This window comes from Hypomesus nipponensis, chromosome 18 (assembly GCF_054491055.1).
Source record: "Hypomesus nipponensis isolate SF chromosome 18, ASM5449105v1, whole genome shotgun sequence".
Taxonomy (NCBI): domain Eukaryota; kingdom Metazoa; phylum Chordata; class Actinopteri; order Osmeriformes; family Osmeridae; genus Hypomesus; species Hypomesus nipponensis.
The window spans coordinates 8,921,337-8,944,865 of record NC_140378.1 but is presented as its reverse complement, the minus strand read 5'-3'; the positions used below and the strand labels follow the sequence as shown (position 1 = coordinate 8,944,865).

Sequence of the window (23,529 nt, the reverse complement as noted above, 5' to 3'; positions counted from 1 at the left end):
CAGAAGGATGATTGAGGGACTTGGAAAAGCTTGGCATTCTTCACATATCTGCTGCAGTGGCGGAACTACAGTTTTATACATAGGGTGGTCAAGAGGTGGTCATGGCTACTTCAGGGGGTCCAGAGTCTCGGGTCACTGTTTTCATTAATATATACAGTATAATCTGGGTCTAGTATTTTTAGGGAAAAAAGCTCAAGCAGGGATTTATAATAGCATTTCTGTTACACAAATATCGTTTATTTACAAAACAAAGTGAATTTACACACCCTAAGAAACATTGCAATTTGACTTGACAGGTAGCAGAAATAAAACAGAAATGGACTGCCCAACAACATTACAAATCTACAGTATAATATTTATGTTCATATATATTATGTTAACTAATAGCAAAGAAAAGTTTTGGAATAGGCCTTAACAAGACAAAATCAAATTTGTGTGATAAGAAACCCTTTGGATGTATAATTTTAGAATGTCTAGTTTAGCTAGCTTGCAAATCCTGAGGATAGTCTACAGTAGCAGACCTTTCTATGTGATAAAGGACAAGGGTGTTTTGTCCCTCCGGAGTTGCCGTAGGCTTGATGCTGAAAGCATAGGGTTGTTCTAAGAGCAATGTCAAGAAGAGCAGTGGTGAAATACAAGTTGAAAAGCGACCGCGTCCGTGTCTTATTGTCCACAAGATCATATACAATTAAATCTGCAACAAACTTACAAAGAGCTTGGTACTACTACCAAAGTTGAATTAGTAATGTTGTAAGCGATGCTAGCGTTATTTTGCTAGAGCTAGCTAGCCTATAACATTTCACTGGGTCTAGTAGTAGCTACTAGCCATTCGCCTAGCCTACTTTAGCAAGTCACTGTATTTCCAAGCCCTGATAGTGTAACTGAGACGACACGGTAGCCTAAATAATTCCTCTTTCAAGAAATAAGCCCCCATTCAACTGTTGAGCATTAAATTAGCTGCAAGGTCTGTAGAAATCTTGAGACAAAGCCACGTTTTTGTTGTAAAACCGGATTATAAACTGCTTCGAAATATAAGCCGCATAAGCACAAGAAAACTGTAAAATCTGAGTACAAGCCGCGGCTTATTTTCTGAAAATTACGGTAGCCTACTGACTGTCTCAGTTTGTCTGTTATTGGAGTCAAAGTTCTAACATTAACTTACACGGTTAGGCTAATCAACATTCGTTGAAAAAAATTCTGGAAACCTAAACCCAATGCAAACCTTAAAACTTACATCAAATATTATGCCTTTGTCAATTGCGAAAAGAGCTTGTGGAGCTGTGGAAATATTCTCTATTCTGCTGGCTGTTGTTATTTATTTATGCATTTAGCAGACGCTTTTATCTTATCCTTCTGTATCTGGCGACAAACGTCTCTCTTCGATTTGAATAATGCACCGCAACACAGCAAAATGAATGCCTCTCTCTAATGAGGTCAAATGAGATGTCAATCAGAATCAAATTTCCAAGAGCAACTTAAATTTGGGGATGGCACCCAGGGTGGCCAATCAGATGTCAGGGGTGTCCAGTGCCACCCCGGACACCCCTCTGGCTCCGCTACTGATCTGCTGTAATCTGAGATGACTCTGAGTGACTTTATCCAGTTTCTTTGGCTGGACAAGACTGGTAGGTTTTATTTGGCTATAAGGTCGCCGTCTTCATCAGGCTATCATAGTGGTCTGTGTGTTTCATAACATACATATCTATCAAATTTCACAGTTTTATGTAATGGCTTATGCACATTTTATGCAAAAATAATTTGCATTCATTTGAGCGCAAATACTGTTTTTTGAGCTTCATGTAATATTGGTTTTATGTTTTAGTCAAAATAAGATGATCGGTAAGCCTATCATTTAGAAACTATCTTTAGTTTTGTAATGTTTTCTTAGCTTACCTCAATTCCGACTTGTGTGCAGAGTCTAACGGCTATAGAGTCTAACGGCCTGGTTCAGTTCTTACGGTAAAAGATATACTGTACAATTGAGAAGATATTAAGAAGTATTTGCTGATACCTTGAACAATAATCTATTGTTTAGTTTGTTTAACATTGACAGCAACAAGGACATACGATTGGAGTGCTCTTGTAATACAACATCGATTAAAAACAGATTTTTACGTCAGGTGCATGGATGTCTTGATAGTTTCTGTTGACAGCGTGAGTTAGAACTGGGGTAGGAAGAATTATTTATATTTTGGGAGATATTATTTGTAGTTTTCCATCCTACCTTTTTTCTAAATTACTTATGATACTGATCTCTTTCTCTCAGAAAGACAAAGTGTCCAGAAATATTTTGTCTATTATGGAGGGAGGAGGGACCAGGTCCTGCAGTTTTAAGTAGAATATGCGCTGCAGGCCTTGTGTGCACAGTGTCCGCAGCTCTGGAAGCTTCCCTAGGAGCTTGGACAGGTAGTCTGAGGCACAACTGGAGATGTGATCTTTCAAGCAGGTGATGAGCTGGTTCTGGAAGTCTTCTACACGCTTTGGTTCCTTTAGACCATGGCGATCTGTGAACGTAAATAAGAATAGGATATGCATATAAGTGTGCAAGTTTGGAGAAGAAAGACACGTGCTCTGAGCTATTGTGTGAGTTGCAGCATTATATGGGTAGCTGGGGTCTAGCATGAAGATTGACTGCAGATATTCACACCATGCAGTGAGGCCCCATTGGTTTGATGTGCCCATTAAGAGAGTTAAACAGGTGAGTGTAGGTAAATAGTAATCTGTCTATGGCTAAATGTCATACAGTCCCAGTGATGTGTGGTTGAGTTCTCTCTCACCAGTGATTAGGACCAAAGTTGTGAGACATGAGAAGGATGGTATGTCCAATCTCATACGATGTAGGCTTTGTGAGAAGTCCATGATGGAATCGAGCCAGTCACCAAAACTTCTCACACACTGCATCCTGTGAAGCACCACACCATTGCAGAAGATCAACTTGTCAGTTTCAGAGTTGGACCTGCGAGAAGTAGAGGTGAATTGGTTAGCACTATTTAGGTTATTAGCAATCAACTCTGATTCAATGTCATCTTTGTGTATGCTAATATGCACAGAGATGCAACAGTGTCCATCACACTTATATGGTATGGGCTCTTGTATATAAATCAGTCACACTCATAGTCCACCCTAAACCATGTAAAACAGTTCTTCTCACCTGTATGCAATGCGCAGGATGAACAGTTCAATAAAGGCAGATTCCAACAACAGTTCCTGGTCCTCCTGACCAAAGGCAGATAATCCAAGAACACTCAATGCCCAATTCCTAATTTCTTCCATGGACTCTGTAAGCAAGTCATAGAACTGTTTGATGTCACTAGCATCTTCTTTATCTAACGGGCTAACCACAGTCTCCTGGTACTGAATATGACAGACAGAGAAACAAAGGAAGTGAGCTCTGTTAGTACAAGCAAATGTCCTGAATTTCTTGTACATCTTTAGTACCTACAGTGTACTAAAATATGTTGTGGTACATAGGAGTACTCTCACCTTAGAGTAATCCAGTTTTCCAACACCTGGGTTTGAGTCTATATGTGCCCTCACAAGGGAAGCAATCATGCTAACTGGAGAAGCAGAGGGTGTCAGACCCTGGACTATTTTCATCTTTGAAGGGAGGCGACCTCTTCTGCCTTTTAAGCTATCTGTTCTCACAACTAATGGAAAGAGAAAGATGAAGGAATTAAATTAAGGGAGTTGCTTTTATTTTCCTTCTGACCTAGAGAAACTGAAGGATACAGGGACTAACCTTCTTTCACCATCCCTACACCAAGGCACTTTTGGAAACGACAAAACTGACATCGGTTTCGGCGACGCTTGTCTACCAGACAGTCTTTGTTGGCAAGGCAAATGTATTTAGAATTTTTCTGTACAGTGCGCTGCAAAACACGAAATAAACATAATATAATATAGGTGGGATTTATTGTGTCCATTGTCATAAACACACCAATGTCATATAGAGATAACTGGATGTGAGAAATGATGTGAGAGATGAAGCTGTTAACCTTGAAAAACCCTTTGCATCCCTCACAAGTGCGAACCCCATAGTGCTGACAGGAGGCATTGTCCCCACACACAGCACAGTAGCCTTCATTCCCATTGGGGCTTCTAGCTTTGGGGGAAATGCTGACTTCTATAGTGGCAGGGCCATCAAAAATGTCTGACTCCAGAGCTAGAGGGGAGAAGGGCAGGATTGAGGAGTGCTGCTGGGCCAGAGTGAAGGATTCTTGGTCAGCTAACTGGGACAGGCCCAGAAGAGATAATTCCTCTGCGGATGCTGAGCTGAAGTTGAAGAATGAGGGTGGTTGAGGCAATTCAGTCTTATCGGCCACCCTGTACCCAGAGCTGGTAGTGGAAAGCCCAAAGGCGGAATACCAAGATGACACAGGCTGAGTCTGGAAGGCTGGTGTGGTAGAAGACTGAACCGATACAGAGCTGCCCGAATAGTCTGAGCCTACAGAGGACAGGGTCTCATCAAGATAGCTTAGCTGGAATGTGCTTGGGTAGCAGCCAAAAACTTGGAAGTCGTCCATCTTAAAGTTTGAGTCCTCACCAGTAGTTGTGCCAGCTGAAGTAGGGGCAGAGGGGACCTGACATGCATAAACATCTAACTCGCCTGTGTAGGTGCCAACCAGGGAACCAATGCTTGGGAGAGATGTGGCAGAGAGCGCGTCTTGCTTGCAGCTCACCTCCATATCCAACCTTGAAGTAAAGTCCAGACTCTGGAACTCTGAGTTTTGATTCTCATGCAGCAGAGGATGGACACAAGTCATTTCTGTTGAGTTAGGGTAAGTTAAGAGTTAAGAATGTTGGAGAGAAATATAAATGCATGCTAAGACATACAGTTCATCACTACTTGCTTGTCTGGTAAGGTTAGCCCCATCTTTACTCAAAGAAAGCCTAGAAATCTGTTTCTTGGAATGCCTTGGATGCAGCATTCATGTTTCAGAACTACCTGGAACCCGGTTACCCAACCCCTAGCTACATGTCTAGAAAGTATGAAGGCTTGACTTTCAAAGGATGGCTACATGCCATCTGATATTACTCAAACGTTAGTTGGTTCAAATAAAAGGCTAGACCCCTACTGATAATGGTCGATAAAAATAAATAAATAGACAATTCTGAGCGATGTATGGTAAAGGGGAAAAGACAACACAATGCTGGTTCATTCCTCCTCCTTGTCTGACTTGACACATTTAATTGGTATTTACTTAAAGTGTTTTATTTGATTAAATACCCCCCCAAAAAAATTAGGTCTGACTTATGCTTTCTGAAAAGCATTAGGGAGTTCCAAGCCTTGAGCCTTTAGGAAATTGTATTGACCACCCTCACTCTACCCATCCACGAATAACAACCGTTGCCTGTTAATAATTCAATTAAAACTTATACAAACTTGTACACTATGCATGAGTGCTTTCCTCCCTGGATTGCGATTATCATATGCTTTCAAAAAGTTACGTTGTTTTGCATATACACAGGTATGGCCGTTTGATATTTAATAGTCATGAACAGTTAATTGATAGTTGAAAATATCTGTAAAGCTTACCTGTTTTATTCAAATTAATTAGTGTCTGTATTCCAGAGTCTGTCTTTATCCCCAATCTCTTGTTTTTTTATCAGAGATTGTACATCCCCTGTGTTGAAGTCTTGCGAATTAAATTTATACGAGTACATTTATTGTGTGTCACGTCATAGGCCCGCCCAGTTCTGTCATCCACACTGTGGCAGAGCCGGAGATATTTCCAGACCATGGCCAATCCGGTCGTGTAGACACAGCTCAAAAAGATTTCTCTCATGGTGATGCACTAGAGGGATTCCACTGATGCAAAATAAACTAAAAAAGTGCTGAAAATCTCCAACCTACCATGCTCTCATTGTCACAGAAACAACACAAGGGGTGGTTGAAATTAATGAAAAACTGAACTTTGTAGGATAGCCAGTCAAGTTTCGTGATATGTAGCTACATTGAATATGGGCATAGTACAAGATTCTTGGGGAATGCCATTTTTTTCTAAAGATCTAGAGCCACATTAGATTTACAAGTAGCATGCTGATGCATATACCACCTTGGACACAGACAGTCACAGACACGCACACACACACACACAAACATAACACACATGCACAGGACCACCATCTGTTGACCAGTGAGATGAGTTAAACAGCTGTTTAGTTCTGTAAAGTATGCTGAATGTTCTGCACATGTAGAACCTTTCCCTCTGACACGCCCACATCTTCTCAATGCAGTTTATTGAGTACATTGAAAGAAGAGAGAAATGGAAAAGGATGATCTGGAGCAAAAATATTGTTGAGCACAACCTCTCCGTATCACAGCAGTCAACACAGACTTGATATGAATTTAATAACTGTACTTTCCCCCTGAAGATAGGGGGATATGGTTATAGAGTGGATGGAATATCCATGGTTCATTTTGTAAAACTACCAGACTTTGCTGGTGTGATTCATAGCAAGACAGACATGAGCTCACTTGTTCTATTGGTCTTTGGCCTGTCTTACATAACAAGGCAAAGATCATAGATAGGAAAAAGATTAAAAATATTAAGTGACCGATCAAGTCCTCCATAATCAAGTCGTCACAATTTCAAAAAGAAAAGAAAATTTGATCATTTTTGCTCTTCATGACAGGACACATGAGCGGTTGTTAGAGTGCTTCCATGCTCTTATGCATTCCGCCTGCTGGTTTAAGTCACCACTGTCCTTATCAGGTTCCACTCTGCTCAAAAAAATGAAAAATATAATTTGCAAGTAAATACCAACAGAGCTGTTTTAAATTTAGAAAACATAAATTATATGATCCTAGAAGTGGGCTGGCATAGCCCACTTCCCTGCCCCTATTGACCTTAAACATAATACCCTCAACTTTGTATAAACTTATCACATGTGCATGTGCAGATGTGTCCCATGAAACTGATATTGGGCAGTAGGTTTTATTTGGCAGTGTCGCCTAGTAATATAAAGTGCTGCAAATAGGCTAACAAGTGATTAGTTTGTTGAAATGTATAGAAAATTGATGTTATTTAGCAAACACTTGTCCAAAGTGTTAGTTACAGCATAGTGTTTGAACTGGATTTAAACCCGAGTCAGGTTATACAACATGTAGTAGTAGACACCACTTCAAGGGTCTCTGTCTTTGCTGAGGTTTGCACAACATCAGATGTGCTACAAAGTGAACACGCTCCATCTTGTGGTGCCCAACAGGATTTTGGGATATTATTACACAATTCAATTAAGTGATATTCTGGGGATCTTCAATATAGTTATAGGTTATTTTTTATAGCGGCTGCCATATAAAGGAATTTCTGGGGGGGGGGGGGGGTTACGGGTGCAATCAATCAGACATCCATGTACAGTATTTCAGCTGTATGGATCTCAAGGTACATTGTTTAAAACTTAGGGCAATGTTCATAAACACAAGAGGGTGACTGATGTGTCAGATACCAGACATGGAGCCGGATGTATAACTCAGTATATTGTGTGAATTTGTCAAGAGTTTACCCCATGACTAAATTCCCAATTACATTTGTTCATGACTGCTAACACATTCATTCTTATTCAAGGAGAGAAATCCTATCCAGTCATGAATGACTGATTGGTCATATACATACTGCAAAGGAGGGAGCAAGGGAGTTTTCAGGGCAAACATGGTATTTTAGAGATCAAATGATTACTCATGTGCATGGCTATACATGTTCATGGGTACAAATCACACCCAGTCATTTTTATTTGGCACTTTATGAGTGCAACAACACACCAACAAATAAACTTTTACGATTTTTATTGGAAGAATGATGATAGGGCCGGTAGCACACCGAGCCCTGTGAATGAAGAGGCTGGTAGCAGAGCAAAGGTTGGCATCCAAGTGGGAACTCGGGTGTGGTGGAGTCCTTAGCGTCACGGTTGAGCTGAAGCACGAGCAGATCCCCCAGAAGTGCCTGGATAGAAGAGCCTGAGACCAGGGAGAAGCGTAGAAAGGGGGTGGTGGTAGGGTAACAAACGTGAGAACACCAAGATGGAGAGATTGAGGAGTATATGTATAGTAGTAAATGAGGGTAAAGGGATGAGTTGAGGTGTGGTCGGCTTGCTCCTGACCTTTGGCTGTGGATAACACAAAATACATTTAGAGGGAAGGAGGAGTTGTGGTCTGGTCTTCTTTCCCCGAACTTTAGTTATGTCTAACTCAATAAGGTGTACTGATTATCGAGCTGAAACATCTGAATACACTTGACATATTGATATATTTCTGGTGTCATGACATTTTTATAGACCCATTTAGCGCCAATTCTCATTACATGAAAATAACATGTTGGCTGATTCACCTCCTAATCTAACACATCAGCAACCAGTTCTGGATTGAGCCATTTTCCTGAAAAGCACCAGACCATGTAACCAGGTTGTCCACTGGAGGGCAGTATGAGTACATGTAAGGGGGAGATTGAAGTTTACAGATTTGAAATCAATTGTCTAATGGGGAAACCTTTTGTGAATAACACCAGATACTGTAAATACTAGTTAAAACCTACTCAGAACAAAGTTAGCTATACTATCAGTACTTTTGTTTGAATGGACATATTTATTCTTATGGAGGGATGCATAAAAAAATTGTACTGCATGAACCATGTTCCTCCAGAGTATATGTTAAACAAATCTAAGACAGCCTTTAGAGTAAGAACAATGGATCCACCTCTATCTGATGATGTTCTGACAAACATAGTAATAATCACTCACATCCACATACAACAGAACACTGTATTCCTCATGGACATTTCACCACGCCACATCTGAAATAATGTGTTCTCTCTTCTGGCTTCAACAAAACATCTTTTCTGCTATTGTTCTGTAGGTTGCAAGACAGCCTCTATTGAATCCTCTCCCACTGTCACATTCCTCCCCCTTCCACTGCCCACACAACCAGAGGCACACAACCGGGCTTATGTAGCAATGTGAGGGATCCAAAAATGGTTTCATTTTGAGGTCCAGATTTTCTGATGTCATTGCTGTACTGGTTAGTTCTGGGTTTAACTGTTGCAAGCATTCAAATTACGTGTTGGAGGGACACTGGGGTGAGAATACATTTAGTTCAGTTTCAGATATATATTTTTTTAATAGGTATTCAGTTACACAATGGTCCCTGTGGTGGCTTCCAACGAGGTGAGGACCAGGGCGAGATCTTTGAAACCATTTTCCCAAGGTCCCACAGGAAAAGAGTCAGGAAGTGTTATAAGAGGTCTGAACACTGTGCATTGCCAGGAAAGGGGAGGCACCCACAACGCCCCCTTGCCCTAGACTCTGACAGAGCCAGAGTGACATGTTTTTGTTTTGATTCCTCTCCAGGTCTGGGACAATAGCCATTGCTGACTGTCACACACATTCAAGCACACACAGACAGACACACCAGCACAATGTTGGCTGGCTGCTGTCAGTCTTTTGGCGACTTTTCATCAGCAACTTTTTTCCTTCTTTGAATTTTTCCTTGTTGCGGTTCCAGTTACAACTCAAGGATGAAATAGTGGTGTTATTGTCTCAAAGTTTCCTGGACCCGCTCAAGGTCACCATCCCCATGTATATACTTGAGAGAATGATTGGAAATAAGTTGGGGGCTTTTAATAAAAATGTATGTCACCTCAACTCATCTACAGTATTTTGGTTATGTTTACTTTAAGAACAGAAAAGTGATTCCAATGGAAATCAGTCTCTGTTCCAACATGCATTGCATTTCTAGTCTCATCTGAGGGCACAGTACTGTCACCATCTGTTCTTGTGTTAAATCCAAAGTGAAAACTGCTTTCACTGCATCCAGGGAATAGTATGGGGACCAGATGAAGGCTAGGATCCATGATACCATACCAGACACTCTATGGAAATAATCATCTGGAATCACCCACCTCCTATCCTTTTTTGGGAATGTGGTGTACAGCATCAGATGTGTGAATACAAGGAATTAATTGGGCAGGCACAATGAGAATAATTAGAACAGTGCAATGTGACCTTTACACGCTCAGAGGTCAAAAAGAACGATTACAGGATCTGAAACCTAATGAATATAACAGTGACAGCAGCAGTCCTCCCACGTCACCCAGACATCAGTCACATCTCCTTTTCTCTTGTGACAGTTATTCCTAATCTGAATGCAAGAACAATGTTAGTAATTGCATCACTTCTTTAGTTCTGAATCTGACTTTCACTGTCGTCATTATCTTGTCACACCATTCTGGGATCAGAGACGTTGAAGTTGAAGTTATTTACTATGACAGATGACTAATTCCTCTAGCTAATATGATGGCATGGGCTGTCCTAATATCAGTTAATATCAGAAATGCAATTTTTGTTGTGAGCTATACAAAATGCACATTTAATTTTGGAAAGGCCTCTTGTTAATGCACAATCAGACTCTACATTTAGGGGAGCTACCAGGGGGTCCAAGCTTGTTGTCACTGCTCCACTGGCCCCCCCTGACCCCTCCAGATCTACCCATGTAGATAGTACCTATTTACCCACAGTACGGATGAACAGACTATACTGTAATAATAATTTAAGATTTATTTCCTGCAATATTTATTACTACAATGAGCAGAATATTATTGTATTGTGGAAGACTGTTACCTATTTCCCATTCAAGCAATATGCATACAGATGACTACAGTTGCAAGCCTGGATAAAAGACCTCTAATTGAAAGCGCACAGTTCAGTATCTTGGGGCTCCATACTCTTTTCTGCTCTCCGGAAGCTGGCTCTTGGAAAACCCTGGTGAGTCAACATCCTTTCTCCTCATGGACAAACAGAGCAGCAGCCTATAACACAGTGTTCTTGACACACAGATGTTCTTGTTTCCAGTCTCTGAGATTGAGAAGTGTGGAGCTGGCTGTGCTGTACTGTACAGTACTGTACTGTATTGAATTCATATTATTTGTTCAACATACCCTGTAATGAACTGTAGTCCAGAACGGCTTGAGCCCTATCACTTCCTCCCACTGCAGACAGGAAATGGTTACTGTTGTTGTTTCCTTTCTTCTGTCTCTAGCTGTAGTCTTTAAGAAACAGTCAAACCTCCTCAGATCTCAACATTTCTTTTTGTTTCATTGAGACAAAGTATGCTGAGTGCAAGTGAAACTTTACACAACAATAGCCCATTACCTTTCAATGAGAGAATTTCTATGAAAATGATGTGTCATTGTATAAATTTAAGTGAAACACAACACAAGTTATCTAGTGTCTACTGTGTTAGGGAGTCAGATGGCTGAGGGGTTAGGGAATCGGGCTATTAATCAGAAGTTTGCTGGATTGATTCCCGGCCGTGACAAATGACGTTGCGTCCTTGGGCAAGACACTTCACCCTACTTTTCTCAGGGGGAATGTCCCTGTACTTACTGTAAGTCACTGTGGACAAGAGCGTCTGCTAAATGAGTAAATGTAATCTTCAATTTTACATTTCCTTGACACAAATGTGAATACATTTACATGTAGTGTTCCTTAAGACTTGCAAAGTATGTCCAGTTTTGTAAGATATTTCTCCTTTCCATTATTTCCTGTTATTGTAAGTTAAAACGTTTTTTCTCTTTGAAATTTAGTGGACAATGCAGTGTCTTGAGGTCATTGCTGGGATAGTATTTTACTATCTCTACCTTGTCACTAATGACCACAGCAGTTGCACATCATGCAAAGGGCATCGGGTGTAGCATTCATCTAAATATTTAAAAAGACGCCAGGTGCACAGTCAAGTTCCAAGCAAAACAATTAGGTTTAGTTTATCAATGTCATTAATATCATACAATCTCAAAAGATGTGGCACATTTCTTGAGCTGAGACAGTGGCAGTTTGGTCCCACACCCACTACTCCTTTAAGCAAGCATTATTAAACTAGTAAAAGAGGAACCTGAATGAAATGTGAAATGTATCGAACACCAGCTGTTCATACATCTACAAAGTAACAATTGATTGTACTTCCTACTGAAAGTGATTGAATTCTGGAAGTAGCCAACTCATTCAAAGGTCAAACATCTAGTTCATCAAGTTTACTCTACAATGTTATCATAAATACAGTTTACTTAGTTGAATAACATATGGTTTACTCTCTGGTGATTGGGTTTAAACTGGACGAATTGCAGCTGTTGCATGTCTTCTAGGACTTAATCTCAGAGATCAGCTCAACAGTCAAGCCGGGGTAGCTGTTGAACGGCACAGGGAAATAAAGCCATAATCACATAGAGTAACATTCACACCTGTCACACCACTGGGTGGGAAACTGTGAGTGTGCGTGTCTGTCCGTGTGTGTGTATGTCAATGTGTTTAGATAATCATTTACTCCGTCGCTCTCCGTCTATTTGAATGAGAGCCACAAAAGGTGATTAACGGAAACAGCTCCTAACAGAAAGGTCCAACGTCCAAGACCTTACAAAAGCCTTCAGCTTTTAGTTTTCAAGGTCTGACCTCTGAAAGGTCACTATACTGTCTAGTACCATTTCATCTGGAATCAAGTCATGCAGTAGTTGCTGAATGTACCATGTATCTGACTTCAGCATACACATTTCTAAAATGGAAAAAAATGTATGATAATTTTTCCTAGCCATTACAAGGCTACCCCACAGATTTGATCTATGTTTGCACATCCCACCAACCAAGCAGCCAATCACAGAAGGTTATTCAAGCATGGTACTCCTTTATCCATCCTTTTTGTATTCCTGTCTTCCTTCTTAATCTCAATCTCATTCACTTTTAGTTTCTTTCTTCATCCCATAGACACAACCAAAATGTTGTTATTGTGTAATCCAGAGGGTGGATATCTGGCCCAATCGTGACCCACATCCTGTCTGCCTACATGGTGACAGACACAACCACAAAGTTTAAACACTTTGTACCAGCCACCAACACTAAACTTTCAAAGTTTATTTTCAAGTTAGCAAAAAGGTTCCATTGTTAAATATCTGTCTCCACCTATGAAAGTCTCAACATGAAGATTTCTTATGCATAGGATCACATGAGAAGACCACTGGACTTCACTCACCGACCAGCCAGAGGAGCATCTGCCCATTTTGAACGAATGTCTATTTGGCTGTAGGCACCAAGCCTGAACATGACACCTGCTACCCTCGTCCGGCCTGTCAAATAACTTTTGTCTCAGTTGCAGCAGTACAGTGGCTAAACTGTTGCCAAGGATGTTAACCCACTTCTTTTTTAAAGTTTACATCTTATCAACACAATTCTTTATGTCTGCGTGTGGTTTGAAACTGTTTCTTCCATTTCTCTGGTGCTGCTGTCTCCGGGTTTCTGAAGCAATATTTTCTATTTGCCTATATAACATCCGCTTGTTCAACAGTAGACATGTGGCCAATGTTCAAACAGAACTGAGAACTGAGGTTTCCAGGACAACAGTGAGTCATTGTTGGACAGACAACTAAATGAGGAACACAGTCTGACTCAAAACTGTTTTAAAACTGCCACTTCAGAGCACAAACAAACACTAGAGTTTAAAATAAGCAGTGGTGTGCGAAGAGTGGGGTGATATACAAACTCCTGCCCATCCTCAGACCAGCTCCTCAGTCCAACCTCCCGCTGTGTTAATTGACCTGCACCAACTGCATGTTTTTTGTTTTGGTGAGACGGCCCATTCATAATCATGGTTGAGTCGTCACCATCTTGTCTAATTACCCCTTTCATTATGCATTCAGACTATGTGAAAGGCCCATTCTCCCTTAAATATATTTGAGCATCACCAAACTTGCGTAACAATCCCTTACGTCAGATTACATGGCACCCCACCTCCCTCACGACAATGGGGGGTGAGGTGGGGGGCTTTGAGTGGGCCTGGCCTAACACATGGCTAAGATACCATTGCACACCAACATCAGCAGTCGTGATGCAACTGTGAATGAGTGGCAGAGGACAAAAGGATTAGAGTGCAGAGTGAGAGTGACCACCATGACCTCATTGGTCAGCTGTGACCCTGGAATGAAAAGCTCCATGGCACCCATTCACCCCTCCTGCACCCCCCCAGTCATCTGAAACCCCTCCATGGGAATGTGGGAACATGGAGCAGGAGGGTTCAGCAGTTGCCTGCAAGAACTGAAAGAAGGCGGTCGGGTTTGGAATGCCGGGCCTTTTCCTCACATTCCTGTGCATTCTAACCAAACAACTAACTGTGTCAGGCCAAATACAAGGCTTCTTTTGGATGCCCCTGCCAACCACAGTCTAAGAATCAGGGGAATGTAGAAACACCACATCATGACCAATCCCCCTACTACATTCATCTCCATCCTGGAGGCAGTAACATTTTTTAACCCTAAAGAGCTGTAAATGAAGGACATAATTAAGAGCCTTGTGGGACAAAGACACATACCGGCTTCATTGATTTGAGTGATATCTTGGTTTTCGCAATTAGTTAACTAACCAATGCATGAAAAGGCAGCAGCAGACTCTAAAACGGCTGTAGTTTACACAGTTACTTTGGAGGACAAAGCCAGCATCAGTTTTAGATTTAAAGAAGCTATTTAAGAAAGGCATCAAATGGCACACATTTATTTTAAATGTTTTGGCTAGACAACAAAGGAACAATCTGTATAAGTACAAAAAACTAGTATCAGGTTTGTTTCTTACAAAATTACTCTCAAAAGGCATTTCAACACCTCGATAAAACAAAATAAACAAAAAATCCTTCAATTCTGTACATGACTCAAAATAAATAAATAACTTACATAACAATATAGAAACAATAACAAAGGTATGTACAATCAGGGTGAAACCCCATAAGACAATTGTTGTACTTTAGAACTATTAGTTCCAAACCGATCAATTATAAAGCAATATCACTGTGTAACATTTGTTCTCATACTCTTTGGCACTTTTTTGGAATCTTTTGGTTTTGGGGTTCGATCTGATAGTCAACGTCAAGTCTTTGGGTCTGTTCAAGCAGGTCTTTGGATTTGCAGTTCCGCTGTTCCCTCAGAATTTGCTCTCCTCTTCCTCCAGCGCTCGGTTGAGGCCAGGGATAAATTTGAGAAGACGCCGGCGGAAGCTCTTCTGCTTGGGTTTCCTTTGCAGAGCACCGAAGCCTCCCTGCTTCTCCCCCGGCCCTGTTGATGTCGAGGAGGACGAGGGGCCTCGCAGGTAGCTGCGTGTGCTGGCGCTGCGAGTCAGGTGGGTCTTGGCCGAGGTGAAGAGTTCGCTGGCGGGCCGGATCAGGCGCCTCTGAGGGGGGAGCTCCTTCTGCTTCTGCTCCTCCGTGTTGTTGTTGGTGGCGTCATCAGTGTGGCCTTCACCGCCCTGGTACAGGCAAGTCTGGTAGAGGGGGTCATCCGTGGCGTCTGTGGCGGTACTCAGGTGGCTGGCACTGCTGCTGGTGCTGCCGGTGCAGCGGAGCGCTCGCATGGCTGCCGGGCTGGGGGCTCCCAGACTCCCATACACTCCGGCTGACTCCAGGGACTCATAGACAGACGCATCGCTCATCACTATCCCTGCAGGACAGAAGGAACTGTTAGAATCACCTGGTTTTGTTAAAAAAAAATAAAACATGCCATATCTTTATTATGCCCTCGACAGCACATATCTATTCACACCTGAGGGTCTGACTTACCGTGAACCAGCCTCTGCTCCTGCATCATCAGTGATCTGTATTCATCCCATTTCTCATGAAGGGTTTGCTAATAAAAACAAATCAAAGTCAAACCAATGTTAGACATTTGCTGGATAAAACCATTAAATAGAATGATTGACAGGGCAGTAATGTTCTTGTCACAATGATCGCTTATGGTGCAATGATGGACTAGGTTGGGGACAGCTGCTGTCATCTTGAGGAAAGTCTTCTCACTTGAGATACGTCACCAAAAAGCTAACTTTCAACAGTCAAGAGTGAGACTGGAGCCACTTGTGCTGGATGTCTCATTGCTGAACCCATCAGAAAGCATGCTGGAAACAGCAGCCGCTACAGCTGAGACAGGTGGGGGTTTAGGGAAACAGGTGGTGATTGGTCTAAATCTAGCATTCAGCATGGTGGGAGGGCTCTGTTTCTTTCCTTGTTTTGGTTATACCGCCACACAGAATCACTTTACCCAGACAGCATTTACGTAGTCTCTGCTGTCTGGACAAGAGCAGGTCATAACAGGGAGAAACAATCACCTTCAGATACTGCAAGCGGGCTTCCAGTTCGGCTTTGCGGATAGAGTCACTGTACACAGTCTCCAGCCTAGAAGAGACAAACAGCCATGCCGTCAGGGAGAATAACACAGGAAGGCACAAGGGCTGATAAGAGTAATGTTACATGGCATAGTACCAATAAATGGAGTGGAGGACTTTTCAACTAACCAACATAAGGCTCTTGTTACGAGGGTCCCAACATAATTGAATCAAGTCTAAACCATTTACTAGCAGCAGAAAGACTTAAGAACATATATTTACAGTTAGCGGCTCTACCGTGTCTTGAGTGACATACGCATGAGAGGATCTGGTGGTTATATAGGGCTGATATTCTGCTGAATGTTCTTAGTTAACAAGCCGGTTTATCCTCACTAGTGGTAGCAATAACATGATGGAGTCAGTGGTGAGACAGGAAGCATGTTCTAGTTCCTTAATGTGGGTAAGTTCACTGCCTGAGCAGTCATCTTCAAAGTTTATAAATGGGACCTTGTTCTAATATTACCCTAGCAGTAAACTGTGAGATTGAGAGGGAAAGGAGAGACTAGGAAACGAGTGGATGTGAGCTGCCAATTCAACATTCAATGCATACAAACTTCTAACTCTTTCCATGAAACCAGTATTCCTCAACCCTGGTCCCACTGATGTTTAAGATTTTCCCTGCTCCCACAGCAGATTAAATGAATCATGATCATCCAACTTCTGCAGAGCTTGATAACGAGCCATTTATTTGAATCAGGTGTGTTAGAGCAAGTAAACATCTAAAAACACTTATGTCAGTGGGCCCCTAGGACACGGTTGAAGACCACTGAATTTACAGATAAATAGTATCTATTTATCTGTAACTATTGGGGGGGACTATTGGTGGTGACAGCTTACCTTATTGTGTTGCCACATGCCCTTATAAGTTGGACTATCTCCTTGTGTCGGAATCCTTCCACAGTAGCCTTGTTCACACTTGCAATTGTGTCCCCTGAGCACACAAACAAGCATGTTAACATTGAGCTAGCAGCCAAAACAGCATGCATTGATGTGCCCTGCAGCCCCAGGACTTCACCATGCTACTGGTACTGAGGTACATGTTGAGGTTGGTTTGATTCCACCAGCCACTGTGATTCATAAAGGAATCTCGAGCACTTGGTGTGCCAGTCCTCCTCATAAAGGAAGCTTAATCAGCCCATGTGTGAAGCACACGCTTCGAACCCTGTGTGGTCATGGGACGGCCATAACATGCTGCTAGACCCCTTCTAAACAGCCTGAACATATGTGTTCATCTATCTTTAGTGACTAGACCCACTCACATCTGTGTTTAGTAAACAGAGCTACTATCTTTAATTGGCAGGTTGTGGTCAGTCTCTCTCTAAATTAATGTATGGGGTGCATGTTCATTTGTTTCAGATGGTTTGTGAGGCCTGTTTCTTTGGTTGCCTTTCTGTCAGGCTGTGAAACAATGGACTGGTGCTCTTTAAGAACCACCGCCTTACATCCTCAGAGGGCTGAAGTCATCCGTTTTAGAAAAAAGACACATAGAACAATAAGCTGAGCATGTAGGGAATGTAGGAAGTGAAACTGAACTGGTGGAAATGGTCAAGTTACTGTTGACTAATTTTCCAGGGGTTGGGGGAGGGGAGTTGATGGTTGTGTTTTGTTGACTTGAAAATGAATAGGCACACTGTCATATGTGTACTTCCCAAAACAACAGGCCGAAACTCATATGTATAGTTGTTGACATAGCCTGCCTGCAAGGCTGGCAAACAAAAAGGGGTGGGGCCAAACAAAACCACCTGTCATCCTGGTTTCCCTGAGTGTCTATTTTCAGTGGGTTCCAGTTATTTCAGAGTCTGCTGTTTAATGCAGGAAAATAAACATCAGTGCAAAACAAACAGATTTTTTACTTACCAACTTTAAGTCCAGCTTGCTGGGCGGGACTATCATCATGGACCTTGCACACAAATGTGCACATCTCCACTGAGTTCTGGTCCTGGTGGTGCAGTCCATATGTCTGGAAGAAAACATAGAGGACAAGTATTTAAGTACTGCTGTTTTTGGTTCCTTTTCACTAAGTTGCGGCTGCTGAAGTTGCTTCTGTAATGTATAACTATAACCAGTCCAGTAGGAAGTAATGTTAGATATCAGTGGTAACATGTCTTACAGGGGGTGTAGACTAGTGGGTCCTGGCCTTGTAACACAGCTAGTGGGAGTTTCATCATTTGCAAGAGACAGCAATGTCAGGGTCTTTCATTCAAAACTCCACTTGAATGTTTGTGATACTGAACAAATGTGATAACCATGCACTGAATTGTGCACAAGGACTGTGAGACAGCCCCTAGATAACTGAAGCAGAGACGGCCATGCCACACAGCCAACAACCTCCAGAGACGACTGAGAAGGAAGCAGGATAACATCATTCTACTAACCTTGTGTTCACATGCAAAACCTATCTAGTTAATCACAAACGACTGCATGTTGCATTCAATATCTACCACATAAAAATACTGTTGTAAAAGGCTCTTCCAGGAGCTTTATCAACTCATTTGGTTAGCACAATAGGACAACGTCCTGCTTGATTTACCACCGTCATAAAAAAAGTGTTTCTATTCTGTTTTCCAACAGCTTTAACAGCTGAAACGTTGTGTGTCAAATTTGAAACATTTGAATGTTACTTCCTCATTTCACATGCGTGGCAGGTTCTCGGAGGCAAATCTCGCACACCATCATCAACACACTTCCCTATGTCAAGTAGATCAGTTCAAACAACATCCCAATTTTGTTTGGGAATTCCTAAATGTAATATTTGGCCTAAGGTTTTCTCAACAAGAATTTCAATGTTGAACAGCTGAAATGTTCAATGTTGATCAGCTGAAAACACTTTCACGTCTCCAACTTAGTCTACTTAATCTGAAATTGATCAACTTTCATGCCCATACCACTTCACAAAGTTGTACAAAGCATTTGAGCATTCTACTGACTTCCTCAATTACAAACATCAAAAATATCTGACCTCTGCCCAATAAATATTGGACAACACTAGACATTAAGGTTCCATTATCTACCTGGTAACTACATTGCACCTATAGCAAAACCATTGCAGGAATATAGGAATGTATATGTAATTAAATACTATTCAGTTGTAGTGTTATAGGCTTTTACAGAAGTGTGAGAAGTCAGAGCATGGGGTAGGGGTGTGAGGGGTAATAAAAAGGACAGTTGAACATTGTATTACCAAAACAAGATCAGTATTAACATCCATTGGAAACCCCACCCTTCCCCATACCAAGTTGTACTTGTATAATGACCGATAAACCATGATTAAGAAGTAACTGCATAGCTGTTACTTTGTGGGTCAGATGGCTGAACGGTTAGGGAGTCGGGCTATTAATCAGAAGGTTGTTAGTTTGATTCCGGGCCGTGCCAAATGACATTGTGTCCTTAGGCAAGGCACTTCACCCTACTTGCCTCGGGGAGAATGTCCCTGTACTTACTGTAAGTCACTCTGGATAACAGCGTCTGCTAAATGACTACATGTAAATGTAACAACTACAACATTGTTACTATAAGTATTGTTATGTTGTTACAGGGTAGTTTGTGTAACTTTAATTGAAAGTGTTGCCAAAGATTATTAGGTGTCAGCCATGCAGGGTATGCAAATCCTTCTTCCATTTACATGCTGGCTACTGACATAATCCACTAAGGACTATTAAGAGGGCCACAGTACTGGTAATGTCAAAGAGGGAGAAAGAGAGGGAAAAAAGCAGAGGATTCAATAGCCACCCCTCACAACTGTCACACCATGCCCTGATAATTTCACTTCCTGTAGGACTAGGCCAGACAGGAAAGGAGGGGACCTCTATCCAACCAAAAATAGAAGAATCTATGTGACATAACAGGCACAATAAATTGTATTTTAAAGATATGTTTTGGCTTCTTTTCAGTTTTATTTATGCATAGAACAGTTGGAGAGAGAAAGGAAAGCAGGAAGAGAAAGGGAAGACATGCAGGAAATGGACGGTCAAGGATTTGTATCCAGAGCATTGGATTAGGATTTAGAGTCGGTGCTTCCCAGAATAAGGTCTTTTTTTTTAACTATTAGCACAATTATATTTATTCGCAAAGCCCTGAAATTTTGCCTAGGAGAGGCTGTCTTAAAATGAATTCAACTGCAATAGCTGTTCAAGCACAATAGTTTGGTTTAATGTACCAATGAGCCATGGAAAAGATCTAGTCAGGGTATTTTAACATCCTAAGAATATATCTATATCTTACACATCTTTATGGCTTTTGTAGAATGATCTAAGACACACAATAGTATATTGTAAGGAATGCTCCAGGGAGACACAGAAGGGAGATGGGAGAGATACAGTGGTGAACAGTCTGATGTCTGAGGGCCCAGCATGTCCCGAAGGGGAAGAGCAGAGCAGGTCTAACTCGGCAGGCGTGAGAAGATTCTTCACAACCATACTGCTTTTTAAATAGACTCAGAGAGTATGACTGCCTCCTCTTAAAATCATAAGACACATATGCAAAAGAAGCATTTGAAACATAGACGATCTTCTAAGCACATCAATTGAGGTACTTCTGTATATTTTTCAGATTTGGATCAGGATCATGGTGGACCAGTATAACCTTATCACCCATACATTCTAATGCTCTTACCTGTATCTCAAATCCAAATGTCTCCTCTTCATTTTTCTCCAGGACCACTACCTTCCTAAAGTGAAGATTGAAAAGAAGAAAAAAAATAGCGGGGGGTCCACAATTAAATCAATATCTTAAGACAAAATATCTGACCGGCACAATGTACACAAGCATGAAAAGCAGATGGCTGCCCAACAGGATGTTGACTGAATACATATGACAACTCTTGTCTTGCCTCCATGGTCTTGATCTAAATTACATGACTGTTTGTCATGCAAGTCCTGACAAGCCCTTGTTTGTGACCAGTAGTCTCTTTACGTCATGACAAAGGTCAAATGTACAAGGGTCAGGGAGTAAGGAAGGACGTCATGATAGCATCCATAATATCACAACAAATGGTAAATTCATTAAACTCCAGTATATCATAAATAGTAAATGGCCACAAGTACAAATGTTCATTGTCCATGGTGAATGCCTTTATAACTACCTTAATGAAATCCATGTGATAGCAAAACCAATTGGCTGCAGAATAACATATAACTGTCTGACTTTTGATGACATTCATAATTTGGGCATGATGTACATCAAACTTTTGTTGAGAGAAGAACTGTGACAGAATAAGACGACAGGGTTCAAAAGGTGTGAAAGACATACCTCTGTGGTTCTGGCTCTGACTGTGTGAGGGGCTTCCATTTCTGAAGACCACCACCCTGTGAGGGAAACGAAACAACACACAAATCACTTAACCAGAACACGTCTCCATGATTCATTCAACAACCACAGAGCATGCCATGGGTTTCCCTACTACGTAGACTATGCCTGTAGTAAGGAAGTCCACACCCTCAGATCTTGAACTTGGCACGTGTGTTTAAGGTTCATGTTTGTATTTTTGAGATACCGAGTGAAACCTTGTGCTAGAAAACATTTAGTCTAAAACTAGAAATGCGTGTCTGGCTGCCTTCCCTGTCACATGATAGTTTTGCATTCCAAAGTTTGTTTCAAGTCAGCTAGTGATTTCAATTTTTGATAGTAATTACAAAAAAAAAAGGTTTTGCTCTTTGTACAAATATCACTTATGGGCACCAACTGGGCCTCTTGCTACAATGCCTGCTTTGAGGAAAACCCCATAGCCAAATGGGGGACCCACCCAGTGACGATGTAAGTTAAAAGAATATCATACTACCTCACGAAACGTTTCTGACGGTAATCAATTCACCTCTGTTCTATCTCAATGATTCCAAGTGTGGCTGCTGTGAAAGGGTACTCTGTGCCACGTCCTCCCAGGGTTGTAAAATGTTACTTTCTTTATTTTCCCAACACTTAAAGAATTGTCCTGAGTCCCTCTCAATGACTTCATTTATTCCCAAAATCCTGAGAGACCAAACGGGGTGGCTGGAGCAGGTCTCACTGGAGCCCCCTCACAATGCCCTGTTGTTGCCCTCAACACTCCAGCTGACGTGGGACACAAGCAGGGGTGGACAAGCTTAACTTGTACAGTTACCCGATAGATGGGACAAGTGCTGCGGTGCAACACACCATCCCAAATAAAAGGTGTTGGTTAGGTTTTAGACATTGCATAAAGTAGTTAGCAAAATCTTTCAACAAAACCTTTAAAACGACTTCTCATCAATTGAACTTTTGTTCACCGATGAAGGCACCTTGGACAACGTTTGTGTTTTCGCCAAATAGAGAATTGTGACATTTGTGACTATTCTTCTTACCGAGAAAAAACAGCTTTGCAGTAGTTTAGTTTGATTATATAAAATATGACCCTGGTACTGTAGATCTGTACCAGGGTCATATTTTAAGTATTGATACTTAGGTTATCAAACAGTTAGCATAGGTTGTTTGATTAACATTTACCGATCAAAACAGCGCTCAAGAGCTATAATATGATGCGTAAAACTAGGCTTCTCAAACTCAATTTCCACTGTGTTTTTGATTAAACGGCTTCTACAGAAAGATCCTTGTATTGGCCAACCCTATTAATGGACTCCAGACATTATTGTTGCTGGAATTAATTGCATCTGTACGCAGGACTAGTAGAGAATAACAATTTTAGGATTGTTTACTGTAGTGATGTGAGATTATAGATTCGTAGCCTAGTAGGATGAACTAGCCTACACCAAACGTTTGAAACTCCAAAATAACTGATTAATTTACAACTGGCGCAAGTTTTTAACACGTGGACAGACATACCCTTCTGAAATTCCTGGGTAACGTCCCACCAGAATACGCCAACGTTTTGTAATTATACACGTCCGAGGCATTAGATGGTAAATCCTTAGGTTTACAACTGTCGGATTTAGAAGAAGCAAAGTAGATTTCAGCACTGTCTTGATATGATGGTCCATTCTCGGGTTCGCTGGAATTGACTTTTTTCAGTCTGCGGAACGTCATATTCTTCGTTTCATGTGCGTTCCGATGAAGAGAGAAATTTGAGTCTAAACTTGAAAAATTATGTTCCTTTCACAAGCACGACCGCAACCCTTCTGCAGAGATACTGTTCTGAACAGCAATCGTGAAACCTCAATTTCAAAAGGGACTTCTTCTGAATAGGCTGGAGGCGGAGTTTGTAATGCAACAAACACAATTGGTGGACCAACATACTTGCCTTGTGTCATTTGTTTAAAGTTAAGGACATCATGTGAAATGGTGCACGTAAATGTCAGTTGATGAGTTTTAATTCCCAAAGGTGCTCGAAGTACAAAAGTATTTTCCAAAGGCAGAGAGACAACGAAAGTACTATTATCATCACTAGGT

General features: G+C 41.4%; 2 protein-coding genes across 5 annotated transcripts; both read right to left on the bottom strand.

The window, feature by feature from the left end:
- Nucleotides 1–454: 454 nt before the first annotated feature.
- Nucleotides 455–5,651, bottom strand: nr4a1 (nuclear receptor subfamily 4, group A, member 1). 4 transcript variants are annotated; one of them, XM_084681024.1, is made up of 7 exons: nt 5,537–5,651; nt 3,996–4,765; nt 3,740–3,869; nt 3,484–3,647; nt 3,152–3,354; nt 2,778–2,956; nt 455–2,504 (listed from the first exon to the last, which is right to left on the bottom strand). In XM_084681024.1, the coding sequence occupies exons 2-7, from the start codon at nt 4,761–4,763 to the stop codon at nt 2,263–2,265; spliced, it is 1,686 nt and encodes a 561-aa protein (XP_084537150.1). In that variant the 5' UTR covers nt 4,764–4,765; nt 5,537–5,651; the 3' UTR covers nt 455–2,262. The 4 variants fall into 4 exon arrangements, with proteins under 4 accessions (XP_084537150.1, XP_084537147.1, XP_084537151.1 ...); XM_084681021.1 differs by having other exon boundaries at nt 3,740–4,765; XM_084681025.1 differs by having other exon boundaries at nt 3,152–3,216; nt 3,740–4,765.
- Nucleotides 5,652–14,498: 8,847 nt separating this feature from the next.
- tamalin (trafficking regulator and scaffold protein tamalin) lies at nt 14,499–23,290 on the bottom strand. Its single transcript, XM_084680234.1, has 8 exons — nt 22,966–23,290; nt 21,421–21,476; nt 20,785–20,839; nt 18,031–18,133; nt 17,011–17,104; nt 16,117–16,183; nt 15,575–15,641; nt 14,499–15,455 (listed from the first exon to the last, which is right to left on the bottom strand). Exons 1-8 carry the CDS (start codon nt 23,164–23,166, stop codon nt 14,944–14,946), a joined length of 1,155 nt encoding a protein of 384 aa, XP_084536360.1. The 5' UTR covers nt 23,167–23,290; the 3' UTR covers nt 14,499–14,943.
- Between the last annotated feature and the right edge of the window lie 239 nt (nt 23,291–23,529).

What these genes read in the sequence shown, in the direction of transcription:
- nr4a1 (XM_084681021.1), bottom strand. Translation starts at nt 4,763, where the DNA reads ATGACTTGTGTCCATCCTCTGCTGCATGAGAATCAAAACTCAGAGTTC. An exon ending in TGTAGGGATGGTGAAAGAAG is followed by an intron (nt 3,648 to 3,739) that starts GTTAGTCCCTGT and finishes TCTTTCCATTAG; the next exon opens with TTGTGAGAACAGATAGCTTA. An exon ending in ATCCTGCGCATTGCATACAG is followed by an intron (nt 2,957 to 3,151) that starts GTGAGAAGAACT and finishes TACTTCTCGCAG; the next exon opens with GTCCAACTCTGAAACTGACA.
- tamalin (XM_084680234.1), bottom strand. Translation starts at nt 23,166, where the DNA reads ATGACGTTCCGCAGACTGAAAAAAGTCAATTCCAGCGAACCCGAGAAT. An exon ending in TCAGAGCCAGAACCACAGAG is followed by an intron (nt 20,840 to 21,420) that starts GTATGTCTTTCA and finishes TCTTCACTTTAG; the next exon opens with GAAGGTAGTGGTCCTGGAGA. An exon ending in GGAGCAGAGGCTGGTTCACG is followed by an intron (nt 15,456 to 15,574) that starts GTAAGTCAGACC and finishes TCTGTCCTGCAG; the next exon opens with GGATAGTGATGAGCGATGCG.